The sequence below is a fragment of the Crocodylus porosus genome, unplaced genomic scaffold (assembly GCF_001723895.1).
Source record: "Crocodylus porosus isolate Cpor-Errol unplaced genomic scaffold, CroPor_comp1, whole genome shotgun sequence".
In the NCBI taxonomy this organism is placed as follows: Eukaryota; Metazoa; Chordata; order Crocodylia; family Crocodylidae; genus Crocodylus; species Crocodylus porosus.
In genome coordinates, this window is record NW_017728918.1 from 90,147,693 (window position 1) to 90,170,665 (window position 22,973).

General features: G+C 43.2%; 1 protein-coding gene across 1 annotated transcript in view; it reads right to left on the reverse strand.

Annotated features, from left to right (window-relative positions):
* LAMA4 (laminin subunit alpha 4) overlaps nt 1–22,973 on the reverse strand; it is a 172,598-nt gene that overhangs the window by 54,832 nt on the left and 94,793 nt on the right. Inside the window, exons 10-17 of the mRNA XM_019537929.1 lie at nt 22,466–22,633; nt 21,054–21,247; nt 18,150–18,266; nt 13,543–13,691; nt 11,238–11,379; nt 7,365–7,461; nt 6,450–6,566; nt 2,721–2,906 (exon numbers count right to left, since the gene is read on the reverse strand). Of these exons, the coding sequence (XP_019393474.1) occupies nt 2,721–2,906; nt 6,450–6,566; nt 7,365–7,461; nt 11,238–11,379; nt 13,543–13,691; nt 18,150–18,266; nt 21,054–21,247; nt 22,466–22,633 (1,170 nt within the window). The remainder of the gene's footprint in view (nt 1–2,720; nt 2,907–6,449; nt 6,567–7,364; nt 7,462–11,237; nt 11,380–13,542; nt 13,692–18,149; nt 18,267–21,053; nt 21,248–22,465; nt 22,634–22,973) is intronic.

The following is a 22,973-nucleotide window of genomic DNA, read 5'->3' on the forward strand; positions in this document are numbered from 1 at the left end:
TGTAGGAGTGAATTTAGTCAGGCTTCTGGCCTCCCTGACTAGAAAAACAGACAGAGACCAGAAGTGCTGATACTGCTTATTTCAGTTATATGTTTTGAGATTAAAAAAAAAAAAATCCTGCATGTCTTATTACTCTGTGCACAGAGGTCCAATTAAGTAAACTTGTTTTAGTTTCTTCAAGGTCGTACTTTTTTTTTTCTCTTTATCTGTCTTAAGTATAAAAATGCTTGGAAACTTAGAGTGGGGAAGGATTCCTTTGAAACAGACGAGTGAGTGATTCCCCTTGCTGTATGAAATTGTCCCTGTGATCACAGCATAGTCCTAAACAAAGAAAAGCTGGCTCTGTCGGTTCTGATTCAACCACAATGCAAAGTTTGATTTCTTCCACACCACTAAAGGAGAAACAGCTGCAAGACACCACTGAAGTCATGAGGCTGCATTCTATAGTTTTTATTCCAGATATTTTCTCCTTGATACTGACTGGTTATTTCTTTTACTCTTCCTCTCCCTCTTCTTCTCCCAGCCTCTCTGTTTTAGCCTCACTTACATGCTTCCCTTTCTCTATCACCTTGAACTCCCTCCATTCCAGGGCCTATCTCTGCTTTTTCCTTTGTCTTTCTGTTGAACTGATCCTCTCCTACAAAAACGTCTCTCCCCCTTTTCATCCAAATTATGAAACTAATGTGATATTTGCAGGCCAATCCATTGATTATTGTCTTATATAAGTCTTTTCCCTTGTCTTTGTTCTTTTGCTTACTTAGACTCTAAGCTCTTCAGGCTGTGGGATGTTCCTCCTCTAATATGCAGCACAATGGGGCCATGTTTTCTGTTGGCCTATAGATGTTACAGATAACAAGGTAACAAAATAGCAAGATGTATTTAGGAAGAAGTATAAAATGTTCAAAAGGCCTTCATCCTATTTTCAAAAATGACTTAAGCACTTACAAGCCTATGGTCCCTTGACTTTCAATAAGACTGAAGCTCCCAAGGGTGTATCTGCACTGCATACCCCTGGCATGCCCATGGAAGATAGCCGTCAAACATGCTCTGTCTTTCCATTTCTACTCTCATGTGCCAAAAATGGAAATGAAATAGTAAAACCACTCCACATGCACCCCCTGCTCTTGAGATCTATTGGACTCTTCTTTCTTACTAAGCTCTATGTTTGTGAGCAGATCAAGTATTTTAAAAAGTGGAGTAGAGATGGTATGGCACATCATCATATACAGAAGCAGGTCAATTTTCACCTTATAGACTAACCAAAGTAGATATATAGAGAGATACACAGACACACAACAACAACAACAATGCATGTTTCTCCAGTTAAACAGAAATTAGAAATTTTACTAATATGACAGGGACCTAGCACTATATTAGTTAAAGATCAAAGCAAAAACCAATATAACTTTATAGGAATTCACGCTAATTTGACAGACTATATATTAAGTTTAAAAAACACAACGAAATAAGGCAAAAATACTAAAAAACAGTGTTCCTGTAGTCATTATAGTTAAATGAACATCTCTTATTTGTAAAATTAAATTTAGCCTTCTTGAGTATCTTCATGCCTTCAGTACTTTGCTGTCAGTCATGCATATACCTGAGTTAGTATTAACACACCTAGGTTAATTTTTTCATCTAGAGCTAAAAACAGTCTACATAGGTGTGAAATAGAAGACAGACATTACCCGGAATGGCTACCAAACTGCAAAATTTCAGAAGAAAGAATAGTTTGAATAGTGAAACTTCAAGACCTTTAAAAAGGAGAGAGGGCCTGCCATAAAGAGAGATTAGCAGAGTTCAGATAGATTACAATGAGTCATGAACTCAGCTGACTACCTCACTGATGCCTGGATAGAAATGCTGCTGCCACTGCCAGGTAGTTTGTTTTAAAGTTTGGATGGAGCAAGAATCAAACAGGGGTGCAACTGCACCCTGTCCTGAATCTTCCCCTTGGTGTGCTTGACTGTGCATGGAGGGTGTCCCCAGGACAGCCTTACCACTGCATTTCAGAGTTTGGCATATACAAGGACAGTGACATGGATCAAATGTGGTCCTCTCTATGAATCCCAGGGATGCAGTTTAGGCATATTGTAAACGCTTAAAGGCATGTCTGCATTGCCTCTCTTGCAAGCTTGAGAATGCTGCTGAGAAGTAAACCCCACCTAATCACTCCCACTCAGTGTGAAAGAAGGCGTGAAAATCAGGCCATGTGACTGGTTTAGTGTAGCCCTGAGGATGTGGCCAGAGCTACACTCAGGCCCTCAGTCATGAACATGTTATAAGAGTGCACTGAGGATCACACTAAACAAGTACAGTACTTAAAGTGGTGTGTGGGGCATGCTTCTCAATGGTGGCACTTGGCTCTTCATACAGGCAATGTGGACATGCCCAAAGTTACTCTTGAAAATGCCCATCCACTCAACACTGTCAAGGAATTATCAAGTCTCTTTTTCAAGTAAGCACGAGTTAGTTGGGGATGGTCCTACTTTGAGCTGAGGAGCTAGATTAGATGACTTCCTGCAGTCCCTTCCAATCCTAATTGTCTATGATTCTATGATTAACTGGTCATTAAAATTATGTTCTAAAATGATAGAGAAGACTTCTGCTATATGCAGTGGATACAATCATTGATCTACCTACACCACATGATGAACACTTGCAGTACTAGCATCAAGTAACACTAAAACTTACTGATGTACCATAATACAGAATGTTACCTGCATCCCCAGCTGAGTTCACAGCACTGTCATATGCAGCTGCATCATGTTCAAAGTTTTGAAGATCCTGAGACCATTTCTTCAAATTATTAGCCATTGGGTTTGTAGCTTCGGTTACTGCTGTGGCAGTATGTGATGCTTCATCAGCCATAAGTTTAGCTTGGTCCAAGTGCTGTCTAGCATCCCCTACGTAAGAGAGAAAAAGTAATAATAAACCCAATTAGAGAAGTATAGTACCTATAATTAATGCCTCAGAAAGGGAAAACAAGATTAGTAAGAGTTACGCTTAAATAGTGCTGGAGCTGTTTCACACTGGGCATGCATACACATGCATTTGATCCAGGATTAGTTTACTTGCAAACAAACTACTTGCAAGCAAACACTCCTGGGGAGGGGTGGGGGCTATTCCCTAATGGCAGCAAACTGCTCCCACTTCCTGGGACCCTGCAATGGGTCCTTTCTGCCACCAGGGAGAGCTGCCCTGTGTGCTAGCTTAGGGGCTGACAGGGAGCACCAGACCAGGAGACAGCTGTCTCCTGGCCGGGGCTGGACTTTACACCCTGCTCCCAGGGGCTGTCTGCTGCCAGGGCAGGGACAATATCCCCCTGTCCTGCCAGCAAGGATCTCCTGGTCCTCGCTTCCCAAACAGGGGCAGGGGACTTGGAAAGAGCTGCAGGGAAGGGGCAAGCCTGAGTCCCCTGCCTCGATCTGTCTATGGGGCAGCTAGCTAGCAGCTAGCTTGCTGCTAGCTGCCCTACAGGCAGATTGGGGCAGGGGACCTACCCCACTCCTGCAGCTCTTTCCAAGCCGTGGGCCTCGATCACCCATTCAGGGCATGGGGTTGGGACCTGCCCCTGACCAGGACAGTTCCTAGTCGCTGCCCTGTGTGCAGGGTGGAGACAGGGGAGCTTGTGCTCTGCTCAGCTCAGTGAGTAGGGAGCTGGTGGGGAACAGGCTGGGGAACAAGCTGCGGAGCTTGATCCCTGCTCAGATCCATGAGCACAGAGCTGTGCAGGGAACAGGCTGGGGAGCTTGTTCCCTGGTCAGCTCTGTGAATTCAGAGCTGGATGGGGAACAAGTTAGGGAATGAGCTCCTCAGCCTGTTCCCCACCTGTGGAGTTGAGTGAGGAACATGCTCCCCAGCCCCTCCCAGCAGAGAGCTCCCAGTCCCAGCTCCACACTCTGGGGCCAGAGCTGGGAGATCCTTAGTTCCCAGCGCCAGCTCTATGACCTCAGGACTTGTTCTGGGAGATCCTTATCTCTCAGTGCCAGTTCCGTGGTTGCAAAGTCACAAGTTTCTCCCAGCCTCCCCTCCCTGATTGCCATCTTGGAGCAGGGAATTGGAGCTCCCTGCTGCCGGGGCAGGGAGACATAGTCCTTGTGTGGGGTTCTGGTGGCAGAGCCTGCCCCAGCAGCAGGCAGCTTCTAGGGGCAGGAAGCAATTTCCCACCCCCGGTGGACAGCTGACAGGAGTAGATTTGCTCCCAGTCAGGAGTCTACACAAGCACTACTGCACAGTTACTAATCAAAAGTAAATTTGCTACTTGCATCTGCAGGTAGCAATTTTACTTGTGATTAGCGAGGTTTATGCATAGTAAGCATGTCAACACATAGCTGCAGATGCTTACTTTGCAGTAAACTACACAACTGTGCAGTTAAGCATCTTGTGTAGAGACTGAGGACAAAAGAAAACCATTGTTTTTTTTTTTCAGATACCACAGGGAATGATCAAGACCTCCCATTGTCTGTTGCTATTTTAATGATGACTACTTCTTAGCTTATAATTCTTGAGTGTTATAATCAAATCTTTTCACTGTTTTGGGAATGGATGGTGTGTCCAGGTACCTTGGACCAGAGATGATAAACATGTATTTTGTAATCCATACAGTTTCTGGAAGAAAAACTGTAAACTTTTTATAGGGGAAAAACAAGATGGAAAAGTGTGTTATTTTTGACAACTCATCTTTTAAAAGTTTTCTTCATTATTTTATGAAAATGCCCAACATTTCAACAATGTCAACATGAGAATGTCCTGATCAGAAAAAGTTCCCCCTTTTTTCCCTTAAAAATGAAGTTTCAATTAAAGCAATTTTGACCTTCTTCACTTGACTTTCAGGACTTGTTGAATACTTGATAGATCCTCTGTGGCCTCTCTATATTTGAAGAACTAAGGTGATACCTAGTCAATCACAAACTAATGGCTAACTCCCAAAATATTCTACCTGTCAAGCATTATATACACTTAAATTAGGTTTTAGCCAACAGTGCAGGGGGTCTGCAAATGCATGGATTATTCAGTATGCATTAATGTCAAGAATAATGTGGCAGAGAGCAGTTTTTAATAACCTGAGGGGCAAAGCAAATTGAGGTGTCTTCAGATGGCAAAATAAATTATCTCATCATTCAGTGGAAAGTGCAGTGTAATGAGTTTCTCCACTTTCAGTATAAAAGGGCGTTTTCATATTCTTATTTATTTTAAACAGAATGACTTCCTAGGAATTACTGTACTTCCCCAAATCTAAGATGAACTTGAATTTAAGACAATCCTCAATAATTAGATTCTATATATGGAAAATGTATACATTTAGTATAATTTTCCATGTATAAAATCTAATTATTGGGGGACTGTCTTAAATGTGTCTCCTCACTACTGCAGGTGGTGGTGGGGAAAATTGATGAAGGGGGCAGTAATGGGGCAGGTAGCTGGGGGACAGACAGTGGGGGCAGGTGAGGGGTATGGTGGGAGAAGCAGCAAGGGGGTAGGTAATGGAAGAAGCAGCGGGAGCAGTAAGGGACAGGTGGTAGGGGGCAAATAGTGTGGAGGCAGTGAGGGAAGCATGCAGTTTGTTTTCTGATGCCCACTTAGCCCCCTTATGCCTAACCCTCATAGCCTAAGTTCCCCACCACCCTTTCCATCCTCTCCCCTCCTTCCCTCTCCATGCTGCTTCTCCTGCTCTGAGCCCTAGGTCCTCAGCAGGCTCCATCCCCATTGCAGCCTGGGGCACAGAGCATGGCTCCAGCCTAGCCCAATAAGCAGGGCAGGAGGTAGGGAGAAGCAGTGCATGGGAGAGACTGGGTGTGGCAGGACCCCAAGGCTGCAAGGGAGGCAAGGGGGTGCAAAGGTAGAAGGAGTAAGGCAGCAGCTGTGTCTATGGTCCTGACCTGGGGTTGGGTTGGAGCTGGATCCACAGCAGCTGCGTGCCCCCACTTCTCCCTGCCACCTCATACTCGATTCTAAGGTGTGGGGCTTTCCTCCCCATGTTAAATGGTCAAAAACACTGTCTTTCATTTGAGTAAATATGGTAAATACATTTCTCACCATATCCTCTTTTATATTGGTATATCATCTTATTTGCAGGTTGAAGAGGTAAAAACTGCTCAGCTTTGCCTTGTGAGCATTTTTCTGGTTTTGATTAAATCACTGAGGTGGAAAAATTTTGGTTGAATTTTGATGAATGAGAAATTTTGGGAGCAATTGTTAATGTGTTTATGTGCCCAAATATGTCAAGAACATACGCTTCAGAGGGAGAGTGCTTTTCAGAACAATTTAAGTTGATTTTCTGTTTTCACAAACATTCCAAGAAATTTTCCATATTTTGAATGGATTAAAGTCAGATTTGTTTCAAAAAGCCTTATTTTAAAGTTTGTCAGCTGCCTCCAAACTGCAGTGTGGGTTTCTAGTCTAAATTCAATAGTCGGAAAAGATAATGTTTGGTGTATTTCTTTAACCTTGCTCTGTTGATTGGATTTGCTTAATGGCTTTCATCAGGCGGCTTTTCAGGTCATTCTTCCTAGCTAGAGTTTCATTAACATGCCAGGCTGTGTCTGCAACAGTTAAATCATTATCTGCAAGGAAAAAACAGAAGAAAGAGTTGGCCTCTATGGTTTTAAAGAGTGCTTAAAAATAGTTAAAAGTTTTTCTATACTGAAAAGTTACATTGTATGGTCTATACTAGATACTACAGTGCTTTTCATGGCCTGTTTTAATATAATACCTTCTAGCAATGTTGCCTTCAGGCAATCTAAATTGTCAAGCAATCTTGCAGCTGATGTCCACTGTTCACTGGGCAGAGCTCTTTCAGAAGAAACTGTAAGATGTTCTTCAGTCCACATCAAAGGTCACCTCTAAAAAAGAGCTCTGTGATCAAAAGCTGCCTTTAACAGCTACTAATGTATTGCAGGATTACCTTCAAGGCAAGCTTTTATGGATAGCATGACATCTTGAAATATATAAGCAGTAATTCCCATTGATCCTTTAAATCTTATTTTATTCCTACAAGATTTGTAGGGTCAAAATCCTGCAAGCATTAATAAATTTATATGCTGAACTCAGAGAATCTATTCACATGAGTAAAGTTTTCCAGATGAATAAATAATTGCAGAATCAGGTGACTGATTTTTCAGTAGTACTATAATGTTCTCATTGTAAATAAAAGAAATTTTTTGGCAGCTTGGCACCCTGTTAGCTACTTAAACTATGTATTTGCCTCTTCTGACACATTGGATTCTCTATTTGATCAATACACTGTTCTGTCAAAACAGCATTTCCTCCTTAATGATGTGCTTCTGAAATCCATTTTTATATGCAGAACTATTATAGTACTGAAAAGCAGCAAAACTAATAGGAAAATAATGTATATTTACTAGCATTGGCTGTTTCTTGTAGTTTCTTGACTTGACTGAGAAGCCTTTCGCTTTCATCTTTATGGTAGATGATCTGAGTGTCAATTCCAACTACAGCCTGCAGATTCATTTAAAAAAAAGAGTTAGAGTCAGGCTAGATGAAATGTCTCTCTTTCTATGGTTGCATTTCTGGATGACATTGTATTTCGTGTAGGCACAAACTATAGAATCATTGTAACTTCATTTTCTCTGCTAAAGTAAAATGTTGGTAACTAAATGAAAAAAATGTTCTCTGCACTGAAAAGCAAATTTTCTGTAGATTTTAATTGAGATTTAAAAAACCATGTTTGCTCCAGACAGGTCAACTGAACAATTAGCTTGAAGAATAGTACAAATGTCATCTATATTAGGCAATTCAAATATAACCTTAACAAGCAGGTGTGCTATTCAGAGCCTATCCTTCAAAAAAAAGAGGCCGCCATCCTCAGCTCCCCACCAGCAGACTCAGAAAGGAGCAAACTATAGGTTAAATAGAAGGTGCCTAGGGACATGTCAATATGGTAAACTTAGAGTGGTGTTACAAATTACCTTTAAACCATTCTAAAGGCTCTTAAAACAGAAGTCCCCACACATTGAAGTGTGATAAACTGTGCTAAGCACCCTCTAAGGCCACATCCACACCTTGGTTCCCAAGGGACAACTAGCAGCCCTGCACCTTGTTTGTCCTTGGGGAATGCTTGTGCCACATGCCTTCTGGTATGTGTTAGGTTGCCTTGGGTGAGGTAGGGGAGGCTGAGGCCAGCACTGTGTTGACCCCATCAGCCTTACTTGGGGTCCTGGAGGCCTCCTGAGGCTGCAGCAGCAGTGATCCTGTCATGCAAAACCTGGCTGGCAGCCAGAGTGTGACCAGCTGGCCAGGTTCTGGTTTTGAGTAGCACACACTGCTTGGCTATCTAGGGCTCAAAACCCCTGCACTGCTCCCTTGCAGGGCAGAGAACAGCTGAACATGTGGTATGTGGCACCACAGAAGTGTCTGTGATGCCGTATACTGCATGGCCATGCTTGTCTGGATGTAGCCTAAGTGTCTTAAAGTTAAGCCACTTTGCATAAGGGTTATCTTTGAACCATTCTACCTAGTGTAAGATGGTCCATGGAGATAAAGTGATCAATTTGTAGTCATCTAGCATCCCAGGATGTGCAGCTCCAAGCCCCTTTACCCTAACAAATTTTCCATCCTCCCAAGCTCTACTATCCAAGGGGGGGACACTGGCATCAAGCCAACACCCTCCTTCTCCCCCAGTGGGTATGAGCTCATCCCACATTGCACCATGCTACTGTCTCTAAAAACCCCAGGAGACCTGAACCAGTCTTTAACAGGAAATCAAAGGCTTCTGTCACTAGACAGGGAAAACCACAGCTGGTTAGCTGGGCTGTAGAGATCAACAGGCAGCTGGAACAATGCTAAGCTGCAATCAGGAGGAGAAATCTGCTGATCAGACCTAAAGAGGAACATCTATGCCAGGGTTAGACAGTCACGTGATCTAAAAGGAAGCACTCCAAGGCACTTAAAAGTCAGCACCTGGAAAAAGGCAGGGGAGAAGGGCCAGTTCCTTACAAGGGATGGAGCTCTCAGGAGGGAGGGTGGCTTGAGAGAGCCTAGCAGGTGCAAAATGTGTTGAAGACACAGAGGAGAGAGCCTGTGGAGGGATGGCTGATCAAATATTTGTTTTACCCCAAGTGGATGGGGGAAGTTTTATTTTAAAGTTATCACTTGCCTTGGACCAGTTGTGGTTGTAAAGAGCAAAGAGGAGGCACAGGGATGTCCAAGGGGCATTTGGGATTTGGGGCCCTGCCAGGGGTCTGGGGCACAAGACACAGGTAGGCAGGAGCTGAGAGGGCCAAAGCCTGAACCAGGAAAGGCAATAGAGACAGGTTGAGGTTGATGGCCAAGGCCAGAGCCCAAGGAGGGCCACCGGGGCCAGAAGCACAGGGGAGTGGTGAGTGGGTGCAAAAGCTGACAGTAGCATCAGCAGTGGCAATTGGAACTGCCCACAGAAGCTGGCAGCGGCGTCAGCAGCCACTCTGGGTGGGGGGAATATGCCTCCCCATGCCCTCCTCTGTGTTGCCTATGTGATTACCTGTAATATTTGCGAGGCAAGGGTATGGCTATGGGGGCAGACAGAGGCCATAAACACAGTCCTTAAGGCACTTGGTTTCTTAGGGCATCAGTAGGGCTGGGAGGGCCACAGTGGATTGGTTGAAGGCAAATTGAACTAGGACTAGACTCTCTCTGGACTCCCTGGAGCAGCCTCCCAACCTTTTTTGGGAACAACATCAAAGCATGGCAGTCGAACAATAAGGAATGGCATCCGGAGGGGTCACAGTGAGAAGGAATTATGTTCTCACCCAGGGGGCACCACAGCACCCCTGGACACAGGTCCTGTCACACAGACATTTGGGCAAGAGGCCAGACAAACAGCTCTCCTCTCATAGGCTAGGCCTTTGCCCTGTATCCAGGCAGCTCTCCCCTATCCAGGAGAGTTGGGGGAGGGCATGCTTCCTTCTTCTGCCTCTTGTGTTCTTGATGGGGAAGTGGGAAAGGACTGCTTAGTGCCAAGTGTGGTCTGAGCACAGAGTCTGGGGAGGCAGTCTTCCTGCCTCCTAGCTCCTGACCATGCCTCTGCTCATCATGCCTTCTAGTGGTTAGCCACAGTTGTGCAGCTCAGAGATGATATCAAGCCTTAATGTGCAACTGCTCTGAAACTGTTCTAACTAAAACACCACTTAACATGCCACAGATTTAGAATGGTTTAAAGGTACCTGTAACAGCATCCTTACTGTGCCCAGCAGCAGCATCCTGAAGCTGGACTATTTAGCATGAATGGCCTCCAAAGAAACAGTACAGAAGAGCAAGCCTCCATACTAGAAGATGAGGTTCTTTCTAATACCTTTTATTAGACCAACTTAAATATTTGGAAAAAAAAATTCTTAGCAAGCTTTCAGATTTAAAAACCCTTTGTCAGGCTTAGGAAGGGTCTGGAGTTGGTGTGTGCTCTTCCTGGATGGAATGAATAGTAAAGAAGCGAGAGGCTGGCCTGGTATGCATGCGAGACAAGTTCTGCCCAGCCTCTGGCTTCTTTACATTATTATCATTTGCTAAACAGCTTAACTAAATTGAGACACTAGAGATGAACAGATATCACCATATTCATTGCTTCTGAATTCCTTTCTATTTCTTCAAATATATGTTATATAGACATTTTGGTGGTAAAAAATGTCATCTATTCAACAGCCTCTATTAATATGACTACAGACCTACTGAATTCACGGCTGAAGTGGGTTGTACGGCAGCTTCTTTACTCTTGCAGCTTCCTGCATGTGTCTTTCCCCCCACCCCCACTGCTGATTGGCAGAGGGACCTTGCCACTCACTCCTGATAGGCAGGGAGGCGAAAACTGTGGTTTTAGATATGGCACTGTTTTTGCCTCCTGGCCAGTCAGCAGCAAGCCACACGGCTACTAGGATCCCTCAGCCAATCAGCAACAGAGGGACCTGCAAGATTAAAGGAACTTCCATGCAGCCCACTTCTACCATGAATTCGGTAGCCTGTAAATATTACCCAGCAGTTGAGGAGAAGTAAAGAATAACACTGTATCCTTTTGAAATTATGGGGGGGGAAGGGGAAATGGTATGTGGGGTGGGATTTAGTAACTAACCAGTTTATAATTTATTCAGGGAACGGGGATTAATACCACATTCTTTCAAACAAGTGTGAAAGATGCTTTAAGACTAAAACATAATCAACAACTGGGTTTTGCTTCCAAAGTCCTGTAATACCATGTTGAGATCCCAACTCACTGCAAAGTACAAGTTAATATTCTGAAAATTACTTACATCACTGACCCGGTGTGTAGTGTTTAATGCCAGTAATGCAATTTCATCAGCTTCAATGATATAACTAGCAATATTTTCATAGGCATTCGAAGCATTTAATGCCCTTTGTACCAACCCATTTGTATCAATGTTGTGTAAATTCCTGTGAGAAAGATAGCAAATGGAAAACACAAAACAATTGCAAACTCTTACCTACTTTTGAAATCACAATACAGAATTGTAAACATAGGTAACACTTTGGCCCAAACAGTATTCTGACCTCTGCGTCTGCCTCCTTACTTCAATCAGATTTCAGTGAAACCAGGATTTAGGGACAGGACTGGATTTGGATGGGATTTTTAAAAGCACTCAGCTGTGGTCTGACTCTGCTTCCATGGTATCAATAGGAATTTTACCAATGGCTTATCTGACAGCAGAGGCATGCAAATACTGACTCCTTTTTAAAAATCCTATTTTTTAATGACTGTTTCAAGTGGCAGTTAATAATTGAGCAAGTTATCATCCTCTGTCCTTCTCCTGAGAATATATTGCGATATAGTAGGAAGATTCGTATTTTCCAATAACTGAAAGCTATGTCTGTGGGACATACAACTCCAATATTACCAAGTCAGACCCATCAAAGGAGGGGGAGCAGATTGAAAGCAATCCACCAGGCCTCCAGGATGGGACTGGGCAGTGGGTCTAAACCTGTCTGCATACAGAAGGTATCAAAATTCAAGAAGGCAGCCACTCCAGAAAACAGCAGGACAGACAGGGATGGCCAAGCCTTGTTCATGCAAGAAGTGATTTCTCTCAGAGCTCTTGTTTGGTTCAGAAAGGAACTTTAAAGCACCTTATCCTGACTTTTCAGGGTTACCCAACCCAGTAAATACTTATACATATGTTCGACTCCACTAAAATGTCTTGTCCAATGTTTTGTTTTTGGTAATAAAATCAAGTACCCATGTAAGCATTTGCAGGATCAGGCCTTATTACATCTTCAGATTGAGTGCTGTCATGAAATTTATGAAACATCTCGCTAAACCTACTTCAAAACTATACCAAATAAAATAGTGCCGAGAAAAGCAAGCCCACAAAACCAAAATGATTTGAAGGCAGAATAAATGTTTTAAAGGATTACATTTTCACTGCAGGATAATCTTTTCAATAAAAAGTACCTCAGATTTCTATCTGCACAATCTATAAATATTTCTATTTGTTTTCTATTAAATTCCTAATGTCTTGAGCTTGAGAAATCATTTTCTCAAGGGATGCAGTCTCTTGAAGGCTATCTATAAATGTTGACTTGTCGTGAGGCACTTCCCTTTAAATAAATTCACTAGCATGAATTAGCTGATCTCAAACCTAACATGCTAATTTTTTTGGCAGTCATTTGCTATAGATTATATAAAATCATAGAATATATAGTTTTGAATGTCTTCTTTGTATTATTGTATAGTAAAGAAAATGAAAGTTTTTTGTATAACTTTTTCTATAGTTTCAACTCCTAATCAGGGCTTAAATATAATCAAGAATGACCATTAACATTTATTTAGTTATTTGATGACAGTTAAGGTTTGATCTTGCAAACATTTATGCATATAAATCATTTTATTTAATTACTAAAGGTAGAGTTTGGTGAAGTGCTTTTTGTAAGGATTGTCTCATAGTAATACTTCTTCGATGAAGTCATGACTGTAAATAAGGCCATAATTCAAGTCCATCTAAAGATGATTTCCTAGCAAAGTCAGAAAAGTTTAAATTTTATCTTTCCTTAGAAGAGAAAGACCTAGAACATCTTTTATGTATTCAAATGGACCAATTTCACATTACATCACATATACAGCTACGTATTTGAATTATTCCACATGTAGTACATTGACTAAAAACTGCAACAGACCCACTTTTCATTGTAGTCTATTGAATATTTTTAATATGAAGCATCTTATTCATAAAAGCTGTTTTTGCAAGCCCCACTTATATTTTCCAGTACCATGTTATTTCACAGCAATCTATTTTTTTGTCAAAATGTCCATGTTATTTTGAGACTATGAAGAAAAAACTAAGAAATGAATCAAGAAAGAAGGGAAAATTGTAAAAAAAATGTTTTTTGAATTTTTTCTTTTTCTCTAAAATTAAAAAAATGTGACCAGCTCCTAAGGCACTTGGTTATTCATGAGATATAATACTTCATAGGGATTAGTATAATGTTTATTAACAGAAAGTACATATAAAGGCACTATATTTTTGCTTATGTTTTCCACCTATCTGTGTCACTGGTAGCTCTTGAATCATTACAGTACAGTCTGATGTAGTTAAATATTACCAGTCCAACTCATTAGCAAGTTCCTGAAGCTCCTGTGCATAATCCATAGCCCGTTGTACCAAATTATCATCAAATTGAGACAGATTGGCTAATTTTTCTTGTAATTCCTTTTTAGCACCATCTATTTCTGCATAGAATCCAGATGCATTCTAAACACAATAAAGAAGAAAAAGAAGAACTGAAAGCAGCAACAAAAATATCCTTCAATTCTTAACAGTGTGGTTTTCATATGTTAATTAGTATATAGTTTAAGTATTACATTTTATGTTAATTAAAAAAAGAGGCAAGAGATGAAAGTGGGTGAAATACAGATTGTAACGAAGTGGTGGAACTGAATGAGAAGAGTGGGGAAAGAGTCAATATAAGTCAAAATATCAGAAATACCACAGAAGGAAAGTGAAGATATATATAGGGAGATATATTTGAGAAAGGTACATGGGAGAGACATTTACTCAAGGACAATGCTAGTGTAAAGGAAATAACATAAAATCATCTGATATAGGAAGGAGTTTTCTTAGCCATACAGTCCAGTAAATTGCGTTTTCAGGCAATTACCTGCCCAAGGATTCCCCTGCATTGCTACTTTAAATGCTTGCATACAACTGGCTTATGTGAAACACTATGAACATCCTATATAATACAATGATTGTGAAAAAAGTTCAACATAGAAGGGGAGACCACGGCACTCCTAATGCCCCACCCCTGCTATGACAGAGAAACAATTGGTTATTACATGCTGACAGAATCCTGATGGAAAACAACCATGCTCCATGCTGCAGAAGAATGCAAAAATTTCCACCATGTGTCAATCAGATCTATAGTAAAAAATCCTTCCCAATCTTAAATCTGGTGACTGGTATGGCCCTAAGCAGAAAAGCAAGACACTCTAGGTGGCTACCTGTGAGTTTTCTAGATACCAACAAAAGCATATCCTAGTCAAAACCCCCAGTCTTAGCTGTGGACAGTCCCAGTGCTTCAGTGGAAGATGAAAAACACAAAGTACAAAAACCAGTAGCATTCCTAAGGGGAAATTTTCTTTCCTGGCCTTCAGAGGCAACCAGCAGAAGACTGGAAACATGGGATTGCCAGTTATCTACCTCACTGGAAGAATTACCTCCATGTTGCCACATACTGATTGCAAATACTCAAACTCCTGTATTACACCTAGTGACTGTTGATCCAAGAACTCCTTGTCTAATCGTACTGTCCAATGGAAAATACTATTCTCTATGTTTATCTATACATTTATTGAGTTCAGTCTTAAGTCTTAGGCCATATGCAGACATCCCACTTGTTCTGGGAGAAAAGCCTTTGCTCTGGTCAGCCCGGAGTGTGGGCTGAAGCAGGCTGCTCTGCCCCAGCAGCAGGGCTCTGGAAGACTTGTCGCAGCAGCTGAATGCTCCCTGCCTCTCCTTACACTCTTCTGGGTCAGCCCAGAGGAATGCAAGGGGTATAGCTGTTCTCCTGTGGCAGGAACCAGAAGCGTTCCACCATGGGGGAGTGCCTCCTCCAGCTAATCAGCTAATGTGGGAAGGGCATTCTTCCAGGGCTGGAATCCTCCTTGTTTGTCTGTGGTAGCTGCTACTTTTCGTAACTTCCAGCTCCACTTAACAGCCTGCCCTCTTCCCAGGCAGGGGAGAAGACAGCCTGTCAATTAATGGGCTTCCCTAAGAAGGTGGCCCAAGGAGCAGCCCTCTAGTGCCCCCCTGATGGGAGAGCTTGCTCTTCCATAAGGCCACACAAATACTATGCAGATCACCAGATCAGCCTGCATTCATATTTTTTACAATGTGATTCCTAGCTGCCTGCTAATATCCCTAGGGTAGGGACAGAAATTACACATAAACCAGTTTAAGTGATCTGAAAGTGGTTTAAACCTGTAACAGCACAAAAGTTCAGTGCATATAAAATGCTTTCAAAGTTGCCTAAACTGATTTTAGATAAACCTCATTGGATGTAGTATCTGACTTAAGTGATTTAGGTTAAACTGGTTTATAGAACTTCAGTCCCAGATCGCTTCCCGATTCAAGTTAACTCACAGTCCCCCAGTATCCCAGAATCATGGGCGACTGGTGCCTCCTGAGTCGGGGGGTCCCCCAGCGGCCAGCCAGTGACCCGGGGAGCGAGTCCCCTAACGGCCAGTTGCTGAGGGCGCCAGTGCCATGGCGGTGCCCAGATGTGCCAGCACTACCAAATGCGGCATGGTGGCAGCAGAAGTGCCAGCACTTCTGCCACTGGCACTTCTGCTGCTGATGTGCTGCCAGTGGAGCCAATTTCAAGGGCGGCACTAGTGCTCTCCTTGGCCCCCTACCAGCCAGAGCACTTGCTGCAAGGGGGGGCAGCAGTGCTCTCCAGGAGGGCACGTGCCCTCCCCTGTGTCCTCCCTACGTGTCACCTATGCCGGGAATGCTTTGCAGCCTTGGGCTGTGCTGTCTGCTTCAGCAGAGCAGGGCTGGCCCCTCCCTCAGCTATCAGAGAGCTAAGGCACTAAAGCTTCTGCTCCCTGCCAGCACCTGTCAGCCTAGCAGGATGAAGGGGGGGTGAGGAAAGGGAATCCCTCCCCCCCAGCTCCTGTCTGTCCAGGACAAGAAGGAAAGCCCAAGAAGTGGAGGCTTTTTTGCCTCCACAGCAGCCAGGTGAATGGGGTTAGCTTAGGTTCAGCCTCATCCCCAGCCTGTGAGGGGAAGGGGCAGAATGAGGGGATGCAGTGGTCCAGCCCCAGTCCTGTCCCCACACTCCCAGCCAGGGTCTACTGAGTGCAGGACTAAAACCCCCACTGTGGGTTGTTCACTCCCCCGCAGCCCATGTCACCAGGCTGGAATCAGCTCAGCCCCACCTTGCCCCCTCCCCAACCTCCACCTGCGAGAGGCAGGAGGTGAGATACAGAGGGATATGTGGGGTGAATGAACTGGCTCATATAGGCACTGGATACCTCCAGCTGGGGTCTGCCGGGTGTGGGGTGGGAGGAAGCCCACACTGGGAGTTTTTTACTCCCTTGCAGCCTGGCTTGCTGGGCTGGCATGGGTTCAGCCCCACCCCTTCCCCAGCTCCCTGCCTGTGAGAGGTGGGGAGGGTAACACACTGGCCCAGTCCAGCACTGCCAACCCCAGATGGGGTCTGTTCAGCATAGGGTGATGAAAATCTGCAGCCTGGTGAGCCAAGCAGGGACCAGTTCAGCCCCCTCCAAGGGAGGGGACAGGGCTGAGCCATCCCAGCCTGGCTCACAGGGCTGTGGGTTTATGAAAAGCTCTTGGTGGGGGGGTCTTCCCCCTGCACTGGGCAGATCCTGGCTGGGGGGGCAGTGCTTGGCTGGAGTGGTGTGTTTTCCTCCCACCCCCACCTCTCACAGGCAAAGCCTGGGGAGGGGGTAGGGCCATGGTATGAGGGGGTGAAAATTCCCCAGTGGGGGCTTCCCCCCTGTACTGTGCCCAGCTGGGCCAGTGCGTTCACCACCCCCTACCCCTACCTCTCACAGGTGGGGGCTGGGGTGGGGGTGTTGCTGAGCAGATCCCAGCCTGGTGAGCTGGGCTACAGTGAAGCAAAAAAACCCTGGTGTGGTCTTTCCCCATGCCAGGCAGACCCCAGTGCTGGGCCATGTGTTTGCCCTCATCTCAAAGGCACTGGGCTGGGGAAGGGGTGGGGCTGAGACAATCGTAGCTCTCCTAGCCAGGTTGTGTGTGAGGGGTCTGGAGGCGGTGATGATGGGGGTGGAAAGGAACTGGAGGGCAGCTCGGGTGTGGGCTCAAGGTGGCTGCACCAAGAAGGACCTGGCAGTGGTGAGTGGGACTGAGCAACAGCTTCTGCCTGGCTGCTGATGCTGCTGAGCATGGGTGGGAGGTAGGGTGGCCATCATAGGGGACAGCTCGGTTGTCCTTTGTCTTCTATTGATACGAAACTGGATGCCTTTCCCAGAATGTGTTGGTTGTATTTCTTTTAACAATTAAAGGAGAAAAGCAAACTGGCAGCATCTCTTGTGTGCACAGTTAGGATTACACATCCATATTACATTATCCACCACAGAGAAGTGTATGCTTAGAGATGGTTAATTTTCTGTTGCATCAATTTTCCAATTCAAATAACATCTAAATGAAAAGCAAAATTTTGGTTTCAATTTTTTTTTTCCCCATCTCAAATGAATTTTTGTGGATTCTTTTCATATTGGTAATAAAACATTCTAATTTTAACAGGAAAAATGGAAACCAAATCTATTCAGTAAAAGTTTCTATTCTTTTCATCAAAAATCCTACTTTTTGTTTCTATTTTCATTAAAAGCCAAAACAAACATCTCGTGCCACTGCTATTTGTCCCTGGGGAATGCCCATGCCAGACATGCTCTGGCACATGGCAGATTACCCAGGGTGGGGTAGGGGAAACTGCAGCCAGCAACTGTGAATCTCCCAGGGTCAAACCCCCCACCATGTGCTGCTAACAGCATGGGGAACTGCAGGTGCAGTGTGTGGCTCCACAGACAGATCTGAGGCTCCACATACTGCATGTCTGCACTCATCTGGGTGCGGCTATGACCTGCAGAAAACAAACAAAACAAAATACGCCCCCTCACCCAACACCAAAGTACAGCATTTAAAGCAATATGTACAGGAACATACTTTTTGCATATCACGTAATTCTGAACTGATCCGTCGTGACTCATCCAAAGCATCTATGGCACTTTGCAAAATACTATTGACTTCATCGGTTTGTTCCTTGACTCTTTCCGCTTGCTCCTGAAGAGAAAAAAATATTCTGTGTTCAGAAATGTTTTGTGCACTATTAAAGTGCAGTATTAATATTCTGATTTTTTAGATTTCCTGTTCTCAGGGAGTAAGAGGCCCTTTATTTATTTAGAAAAATAAACACAATTTGGAAATACAATTTGAGCAGTTAAGGGTATGAACTATCAGAAAAGTGCACTGGCAGTTCAGAGCCAAATTAAAGGAATACTTTTTCGAGTAGCATGTAGAATAGTTGGAGCTGGGGAAGATTTTGATTTCTATCTGGAATGATAGATACATTTTCCACGACAACAATAAAGCCAATGTGAATGGTCTCTTTGGTGGAGCATCTGCCTTGATTATGGAGAGTCATGAACATCAAACAATGGTTAAAAACAGAGAACAATTATGACCACATCCAGCACACTTCAGGCTTCCCTTCATAAATATGAGATGAGCTGCAGCTCGGCTGCTGCACTGTAATTATAAAACAAAGGAAGAAAAGAACAAAAGAGACTTTGTACATGAGGATCCTAAGATTCTGGTAGAACAGTTTACAAAACCAGGCTGCTTAAATTTTATATGTAACTATTAAGCACTAGTTCTCACCTTCCACATTACTGTACGTGTTTACAATTGCCAACCCCAACAGTTTCATACTAGATCATCCCCCTTGAAAATTATGAGATTGACCTAAATTCTCACAGCTGGTCTACCTAGAAGTCACAAGATGAGTCTAAAAATCATGCCAATTAAACAAGGAAAAGAAAGAATAAATCATGGTTTTGTCAGTCAGCTGATTTCTCACTCCCTCCTGCATCCCACTGAAGTGCATATGACAGTTACAAAATGAAAATTCAAAGATAAAAATGTATACACTGTGTACACAAATATGCTGGCACCTGCTCCTCCTTTTGCCTGCTCTCTAACTTCAAGTGTTCACCTGCTCCCCCAGCTCGGGGTCTTTTCTGTTTCCCAGCAGCCTCTTGAATCCTCCTGAAACCTCTTAGCTGGCCCTTATCTTCAGCCTGCACAGAAGGGCGCTTTCTGAGAGCTTTAATTTTGAGGAGCTATCGTGGTATGTGTGAGAGAGAGGGTGAGAAACTGAGGCAGCTATTGCTGGTAAGCTCAAAGGAAGGCAGCTATCTCTGTGCTTGTTTTGAGACAAAACAATGCTTAAGGGCACACCAGTGTTGTAAGCCATAAGGCTGCTCACAGCACAGCTGTCCTATTGGCCATGTAAGGACACTACAGAAATCCCATGCAAATTCCTGGGTAGGACTTTGCAAATAATTGGTTTTTCATGTCACTCATCCATTCCATTTGGCCCCAAATTATTTATATATATTTTTTCACTGAAACCAAAAGATTTAAGCCATCATTTTGCATGGAATGGTCATGTTACCAGGTACCTTTGCAAAAGCAAAGGCAACAAAGGGCTAGTGGAGGCATGGGTGAGTGGTGCCCCCCCCAGTGACCAGTCAGCAACTGGGGAGGGGGGGTCCCCCCGTGGCCAATCTCAGCAAGCGGGAAATGGCAGTGGTGCTCCCAGAAGTGGCCATGGTACTTTCACTCCCCAGCCAGCGCTTGGGGGGGGCACCGGTGCTCCTCCCTACTCCCTTGCCCATGAGCACAGCCTGTCAGGGGGTGCACCAGTGCTCTCAGGGGGTGTACGTGCACCCCCATGCACCCTCTATGCATTGCTACTGTGTGGAGGTAGTCCTATTTATCCAATAATCCACAATGTTGGAGTCCTAGATTTAATTTCTTCAAGTAAAACTGAACCAGTAACAGCCCCCTTCTTATGGAGGATCTTAATCATTAGGCTATAAGGAGACCAGTCTTTCCCTGTGTTGTTGTTCTACTTTGTATAAAAACATTACAAATATTAATAAAACCAGACAGTGTGTAAGAATAATTTTAATTTGTTGGTCAGAGTTCTCATCTGGGAAGTGGGAGAACTAAATTCAAATCCCATTGAATCAGGCAAAGAATTAATTACAATTTAGATTGCCCGTGTCATAAGAGAGTCACTATCTTTGGCTTAATGAACCTGTAAGTATTTTACTTAAAGTGACACAAGAAGGCTTCAGAGGAGGTACAGGAAGTCAGTCTCCATGAGCATGGCTAGAATGCTAACTGCATGGTTTCTCTTAATACAAAGCCAATTTACTTATACAAACATAGGCTCCTTTCATGTTTTTACTCAGCACGTTGTATATGAAGCAGCCCCCCCCACTGTCATTATTGCATTTAGAATAGCTCTGCTGTGCTGTAAAGGAGCCCCCCTAGCTTTGTTGCATGATGTCTGAAATATATGTGAGCAATAATGCCAATATGTTATGTAGTATGTCATTGTGATCTTTAAGGTATTTGCCTTTTACTGTAACTTCACAAATAAAAAAAAAAAGTACATGGTATATAGCCCACATCTAGACTGAGAAAGTCAAAGTCTTTCTGTTGTCTGCCAAATTACATCTTTAACTATTGTCCTTTAATCATAACTATAAAGTAAGGTTCTTCTCTGAGAAGCACAAAGAGATAAAGGAACATACATAGAGATGACATGCTTAACCAAATATCGAGCTGGAAATGGAATTTTATTTTGTTCTGTTAACCAGTATTTACACTGCCTCTGAGAATAACAGCTTCAATTTACCAAACAACGAGTCTCAGGCAGAGGAAAAGCTTAGTACTGTCATTGGCAAAACAACACATTTTTAGAATCTAAAAATTAAAATGACCTTATCAGTGAAAACAGATTGCCCAGACACACAACAACATACAGACTGTACATACCTTATAGTCTTGGAACTTGGCTGTGTTTTCTTCATTTATATCCTCAGTTTGCATGGCATAGTCAAGAGCCTGGTCCAGTGCCTCCTGTAAGTCTGAGATCTTCATGTCATGGTCATTGATCTGGTCCAGTACAGTAGGGAACATAGATCTGGTGGCATTATATAACACCTGCCACTCTTCAACTTGCCTTAGCACTACAGGAAGAGACAGAGGTTATTGATTAATCTTTCTGAATTCCACTGTTGTCTCCCTTTGCAGAAGCTTCTAGCCTACCTCCATGATAGTCCAAGGAGATGAAGATGAAGATACACGCTTTCAGATGAAGTTTACATATACCAGCATGAGGAAAACATCATGACCTGACTTTGCTGTCCTTAGCTAGGTTGCCAATAAAATCACATTTGCTAGTGGGGCATTTGAATATGCACCTAGTTTTTAAAATTAGTCCTGCTGTTTTGAATAGGAAAAACTTGTTTCATTTTAATTTCATCTGAAATATAGAGACAGGACATTCAGGTATTTTTTCTAGGTTATTTTCTCTAGAATGTGTTGCTTCAGCTAACTCTCAAGGCTTGGACAGTTCCACTATTTAAAGGGGGACATTCATGTTAAATGATCCATTGTAACTGTTCAATCTGTCTGCTTATATCATGAGATAAATGAACCTAATCCACAGTAATTTGCCCGTGAATGAAACTGGAAGTAAATTAGTATGGTTTAGCGTTACTCATTATGGGTTGAGAATGGACAGATGAAACAGCTACACCAGATTTAGATGCACCATAGCCAGTTTTTTTTCAATGCAGTGTAACTTTCATTTACTCATGCCTTGATTCTCTGGATGGAAGAGTTTGACACTGCATACTGCTTTATTCCAAAAAATACCTAGCTTAGGTTGGAAATGGTGTAAGATAACTGTAACACTGATTTCCTACCACGTAGTTCCAATTATCAGCTGGGGAGCCTCACTGAAATCAGTAATTCCACTAGTATAAGTTTGTAGACCCCCGTAATACTGAATCTAAGGTGTATCTAAAATTGATGTTGTTCTTATTGTGTAGGATACTAGTTTACTGCCACCCTTCATGTTGCTTTTTTTATTTGTCTTTTTTAAATAAGCAGTCATGGCTAAATCACATAGTTTTCTCATGTCCAAGCAAAAATTAATAATTTACAGTAAGCCATAAAGGAAGAATGTTTATAGGTTCACAGATTTCCTATGCTTGTCATGATAGCACATATTCTCAAGCTATGAATGCTCCAATATCCCAGTAACTGCTAAAGTCAACATGTTCTGAAAGGATGCTCAATATAGGTTCAGAATCGCCTGTTACTATGACCTGATCACTACCGGGGAGTTGTTCGTCATGCTGGATCTTTTAATTAGGTAGAGAAACAGAAAAAAAGCTCACACTTTTGTGTTGCATCAGCCTCATCATCAGCGAGTTTCTTCTGATTAGTGAAAGGCTTGCGACTTCTGATTTCCCTCAGCATCTCCTCTGCCATGTTCAGCTTTTGAATGATGTCTTCAGGGTTCAGCTCATGTTGACTTCTATAGTATATCATCTTACTGCTGATTTCTGAGGACAAAGAAACAGATGGTCACTCCAACAATACAGTGACAATTCTGGAATATGTTCAGCCCCAGGTACTGTATCCAGGTCGATAGCAAATGAACATTGTTACCGCTTGCTGTCACTCTAGGGATCTCTACTGGTGCCATCGATCCAATTCCACAATTTAATTTCCAAATAGCACCTTTGGGCATGCACAAATATTCATCAGATGGGTCAAGAGGTGAATGGGCCTGGACTAGATGTATTACTTAGGTTGCAAACTCGTTAGGGAGGGAACATCATCTTGCTGTATTTGTGGAGCACATGGCACATAATCTAAGATTGACTCCTATGTACTTTTGCA